This window comes from Zingiber officinale, chromosome 11B (assembly GCF_018446385.1).
Source record: "Zingiber officinale cultivar Zhangliang chromosome 11B, Zo_v1.1, whole genome shotgun sequence".
NCBI classification, from domain to species: Eukaryota; Viridiplantae; Streptophyta; class Magnoliopsida; order Zingiberales; family Zingiberaceae; genus Zingiber; species Zingiber officinale.
Window position 1 is genome coordinate 34,784,462 of NC_056007.1, and position 6,000 is coordinate 34,790,461.

Below are 6,000 nucleotides of genomic sequence, written 5' to 3' on the forward strand. Positions count from 1 at the left end.
ACTCTAAACGAATATGTTTGTGAGCTCACGAACCAAATGCTGTTAAGCTCGAGCTCGGCTCGTTAACTTGATCGAATGAACTCGAACGAACTTTTTTTCGCACCGATACCCGAATAGCTCGCGAGCGGCTTGACTCGTTTACACCCCTAGTTGCTAATGCTCTTAGAGAGGATCTTGGCATCACTAGTGGGTGTGCTGGCTAGGAATAAAGAATTTCCTCTTTTGATGTAAGAGGAGACCTCCTTGGTTTTCCATCTATTCTAGAGGGCTTGTTGAGCTTCCTTTCAAAAACCAAGCCGGTTCTTTGTGGAATAGCTTGACATTTGCCTCGATACTTAGAGCATAACATTCAACAATGAAGACTTCTAAATGATGCCAACATGTTAAAGAAAATTGAGTGATGCACACCCTCCCTTTTGATTTTTGTAGTTGAAGTATGAGGGTGAAGTGGAAGTTGGAGTCCGACATTTAAATACTCTTAGAAGATAGTAATACAGTCAAATGGTATATTTTATCTGTATTGGAGGGAGCACAGAGGAGGAAGGACCTCAAAATGCAGTTATCTTCTCAAGTATAACATCAATATGGTAGGAGGGTTTGGATTAGAATCCTTTCCAATTGCTCAGGTTGCATTAGTGATGTGCCTTAAAGATAAAAGAAACATTAACATCCTTGTTTGATGAAAATGTTCGGCTACACACAAGAGAGGCTAGCTTCTATTCATCACACTCTAAGATAGAAGAGTGATAAGAATCACCAGTAGCCTTGTTTGATAAGAAAAGTTCACCACAAACAAGAGAGACTAGTTTTGATTTGCCACACTCTTAAGGAAGAATGATAAAAATCTATGTAATTCGCCACTAAACAAGTAAATTGCTTAAATAAGAACTTAGGGTAAAAATGCAATCAACACTTAAATTTTAAAATTCAAGCTCTTTCATTACATTAAACCTTTTAATGTAGATAATACTCTTAGAACAACCCTCTCCAAGTATGAGAACTAAAGAAAATAAATAAACATCAAACTATAAAACAAAAACAAATTCTCTTGAAACTTGAACAGCTTGGACTAATCTAGTTATAACTTTCTCTAGAAGACTTCAAAATACACGTTTGATATACAAATTAAAGTCATTTGATTCCACTTCAGTCAAAAGTTATGTCTCCAAAGTTTGCCTCGTGCTCAGCTCATTACTGCTCTGCGAAGCACTTAAGTTGTGAGATTTTTTGGGCTTCAACTCTTTAACTTGGACTCTAAATCATCAAGTGGGTTGAGCTTTCTTCTAGAAGTCCAAGTTCCTGGCCGTCGAATGAGTAATTGGCGCAAGACTAGGATCATGAATTTGGGCAACCTATATATCTTTTTGATTGTGGGCCACATCAATCAGGGATAGCACGAATAGGTGAATAGGTTGTGTCTGCCCTGCTTGAAATTGGAAAGCCTTGACAAGAGCAATTTTTCTAAGTTATGCTTCGGTTGAATCAAGAGTTTTGAAGGAATGAGTAAGCATTCAAGTTACGGGAGATGCAAATCAGATGGCAAAGGTTGAGAAAACCCATGAATGGCTCATTCATTTAGGATGCTATTTAGGATGCTACAATAAGTAGGCAAAAGTAAAAAATTATAACCAGCCGCACTATTAATATCATAAGATTATTAGAGGAGAGAGATTAAGTGTGAGTGTGGTTCGAGGTAGATAATAATTAGTGGTGATCAAGAGTTATACTAGGATACTGATAGGGAAAGATCAAGTGAGATTTTGCATAAAATTTCACCTAAATGCTTTACAATGCTTGATATATGGGAAGGTAATTGATATGGGTAAAATTATCCACTTGTTTTTAGGAATTGTTGGATGAGTGATGCGTATATTGTGGAGATTAATAGTGTGAGTAGAGGTTAACTAAGGCTCTAAGCTTGACTACTGAGAAGCCGACATGTGCCCAATCAATTTACTGGGATAGTTGGATCCACCTGCACTCCTTGGTTACATGGTGGACTGCAATTTGGTGATGTTCAATTTGAGGCCTATCAAAGGGGACGAGGGACTAGGGCCACGTGGAGGAATGAATAGTTTGGAGATCTGCTACATTGACTGGCTATGCTCTGGGCAAGACCTAGCTAGGGGTGCGCAAAATTTTGATTAAACCAGCTTTACCGACCGAACTGATTGGATTTTAAAGTTTGGTTAATTTAGAAATTCAATTTTTTTTATTAAAATATTGATTATATCGATTTTAATCGGTTCGATTTTAAAAGTTAAAATTTAGTTAAATTGAAAAAAATGATCTTTTTTGAGGCAAATCGAATAAATCCCAAAATTGTAATAAAAATCCCAAATTCCTTTTGCACGCTAATTCTTACGTAGGCTTATGCTGAGCTCGGCGCCCTACCTGCCATCGTCGACTCCTTACCTCCTACCTTCTGCCAGGCTGCTTGATGCCCTCCCCCCTGCCCCCTCCGCGACTTCGACAACTGAAGGATCTCATCGCTCTAGTCGTCGACTCCTCCTACCTTCTGCTCGGTTGCCCGATGCCTCCCCTTCGCGGCTTTGACAACCTAAGGGCTAGGCTAGACGCCGCCGCCGACTCCTCTTTCCCAATGCCCTCCCCCAAGGCTTCCACAACTAAGGCCCTTGGAAGAATTCCTTCGCTCTCGCCTCTCGAAGTAAGCTTCATTCTAATATTCTTTTTTTCCCCCTTTTCCCTTTCCTCTTGATTCCCTGTCTCCTTCCATCACTCTTCAAAGAATTTGAAAGATTCCTTAGCTGTTGCTTGCTTTTCACGGTGATTAATTTTCGGTGATTAATTTGATGCTTTTCACAAGGATTATTTGAAAGCATATTCGGTGATTAGTTTTGCAAGAAATCAGTTAAATTCAGTAGGGATTAAAATGAAGTTAAAGCCTGAGAAATCGATTAATTCGATTAAAACCGAATTAATTGATATTATATCGGTTCGGTTTATTCGATTTTTGTCCTAAAATTCGGTCGGTTCGATTAACTTGAAAAAAATTCAGTTTGTTCGGTTTCGGTTAATTCGGTTCAATTTTAACTGAATACTCAATCCTAGTCCCAACCAACAAATAATAGCAACCTCACATTAATCTCTTCAATATTTGCCACGTTGGCACATTAATCCGTATTACACACCCCACAACCCAGCTTCACCTTAATCCTAAATTCCTAATACAATTCATTAGGCCAGCTCACCTTGGTCAAGCTGTCTTTAGCTTGATCAAGCCTTATTACTACTATGCTCCTACCAGTCAATTGTACTAGACCTAATTCACAATCCAACTCAGTTCAACTCTTTTCAATTTGGTTTTCTTTAGTTCATTTTCCTAACCAAGGTCCAAACTAGATCCAAAGACTAATAATAAACTTCCATTTGCAGCTTTATCCGTATCATCCATCTACATATACTTGTTATGTAAGAAAAATATTGTCCAAAAAACACGTTATGTTTAAAATCTCAAATTCACTTTCATTTGGTCACACAAGTTTTTTTCTTTTACAAACATAAGCATTTCTGCTGTGTAAATTGGTTTAAGGTCGGGAAATAATGCAACACTAGCTCATTTGTTCAATACAGGTTTGCTGGACAATGTGCTAAGTGATTACTTGTGGGCAGAAGCAATCCATCTAACAACTACAACGGTGGCAACAGCAGGTCTCACAATTCAGGTTCCGATTGCTGCAGTTGTGGACTCTCTGACTGGACATGCTCCTCACCTGCTGGATTACATTGGAGCTGTTGTTGTTATGGTTGGTTTTACTGGGATCAATATACCATCTGATGATTCAGTTTTGTCTTTGGTTATGGAAGAAGAGCAGGAGACTACTACCATTGATGCTTCTTCTGAGAGATGACATTTCTGATTCCTCAAGTGACTTAAGCAATATGTAGTTTTCACCTCCCATAGGTGAGTTAGTTAAATTTATCGCATATAGCTGTCAAGTTGAAGATCCCTTTACAGTAACCAACATATGTGGCATGCTATGGAGCTCTGTCTTAATTCCCTAAGTGGGATGTGAAGATAGGAACACTTACTCTCACCGGAGGAAGGAAAGGATACTTGAATTTCAGGAAGTGAAGTGCCTATATTCTAGATTGGAATGAAAAGATTAAGTGGTGTAAGTGTGGTAAAGAGGGATTCAATTGCGAGGTTTATGTGCAAGTATATTTGTTGGGATTCTAACAATTATCTCCTTTTCAATCACATGCATAAATGTAGTCGGTGGAATTTTATCTCATGAATTGTACTTGGGATCGATTTGATGTCCTCATGTTGATGCTTATGAAATGAGATTGTTAGCAAGTAAACGATAAATAGTTTCATTTACATGTCATAATTCTCTTGATAATTTTTCATTTTAATGTTTAGTTTAACTGATATATCTTATTTATGCCAGCCATTTCTTTTAAATTATTATGTGCTCAATAGGGCTACAAGAGTATTTGTGCATTGGATGTTAATAATGAAACGGAGTATGATCATCTTCTCTTTCGGTTCTAATCATTCTATTCATAATCACTAGACATGGATATTTTTGAATTAAATAAATTAGTAGAGATGATTGATGCTCATCAGAGTAAAAAAAAAGGTCTCATGTATCCATTAATTAGAGGACGCTAGTGAATTATGTGAGTGTTCATTAGAATGATGTCATGACTTACACAGGAAAGTGGACCCGATCATGAAGGAATTCATGAATTGTGATTGTATTTTGTGTTATTCTGATTCAAATGTATTAGTTAGAGTTCTAGAGTCAATCATTTGATGATTGTATTATAGACTTATTGTATCATATTCTTATATAAATAAAGGTATTTATTTTGGTTATTATACTTACTTGTATTGGTGCCAAATAAATTAAGTATAATAGCGTCCTTGAGTGGAAGGTTTTTACCTATATCAATCGATTGGTTGAATCGATAGTGAGATGATATAGGGAACACTACTTTTAATTATTCCTAGTCGAGTATTAACATTCAGGGACAATGTTAATGCAATAAGACTAGCATGTAGGTCAACTCGATGACTTGATCTCACAAGTCATGGATCTAGAGATATCAAGTTGACACATGGGTATGTATTGGAGAATGTATACTGAATGACCCGCTATGAGAAAGTATCATGGATCGTTATATGAGTGTCATATATTTTCTCATGTGGCTATTAGTATGACTACTAGTTCTTAGACCTGAAGTCACCATGGATCCCTACATAAGGAGTTATGTATTTTGGTTTCATCAAACGTTACCCGTAACTGGGTGGACTATAAAGGTGATTACTGGGTATGTAACAAATTATGCGGAGGGATGTGAGTGATATAGATGAGATCTATCCCTCCTATATGATGAGAGTGACATCGATATTCTTGATAGAGTGAGACCACGAAGTGCATGACCATGCCCAAATGAGTCAATATGAGATATTGAGCTCATTTGATTTAGTGAGTCTACTTGGAGTTCAAGATTTAGATTGGTCAGAGGATGACACGGTCTATGCCTCACATTGATCAATTTAGATGTCTAGGATAGAAGGACACTTGTCATATATTGTGAGGAGTCACAATTAGTAGTCACAAGGTGATGTTGAATCTCAACATTCTTGTAACTTGGGTAGTAATGATGTGTTGCTAGATACCGCTCATTACTTATGCTCCTAAATGAGTTTAGGAGCATTGCCAACGTTACAAGAACCTATAGAGTCACACACTAAGGACAATTAGATGGAGATTAGGTTCATATGATGAACCAAGAGGATTAAGTTCATGTATTGAACCAAATTGGATTAAGAGTAATCCAAGTTAGGCTAATTGAGTTGGACTCAAGTTGATTCATGTGTTCAATGAGTCTAATTTAGATTATGACTCATTGAATCAATTTAATTAAATGAATTAGATTCATTATATTAAGTTGGTTTGAATCAAATGGTTATATTAGATCAACCATGAGAGAGATTTGGTCAAGTTTGACTTGACTTGAGAAGGA

The 6,000-nt window shown here is 37.1% G+C and overlaps 1 protein-coding gene across 2 annotated transcripts in view; it reads left to right on the forward strand.

The window, feature by feature from the left end:
• LOC122034415 (thiamine-repressible mitochondrial transport protein THI74-like) overlaps window positions 1-4,345 on the forward strand; it is a 68,345-nt gene extending 64,000 nt beyond the window's left edge. For both annotated transcript variants that reach the window (XM_042593662.1, XM_042593661.1), the window contains one exon: window positions 3,595-4,345. In XM_042593662.1, the coding sequence (XP_042449596.1) occupies window positions 3,595-3,872 (278 nt within the window). In that variant the 3' untranslated portion in view covers window positions 3,873-4,345. The remainder of the gene's footprint in view (window positions 1-3,594) is intronic.
• Window positions 4,346-6,000: the final 1,655 nt, after the last annotated feature.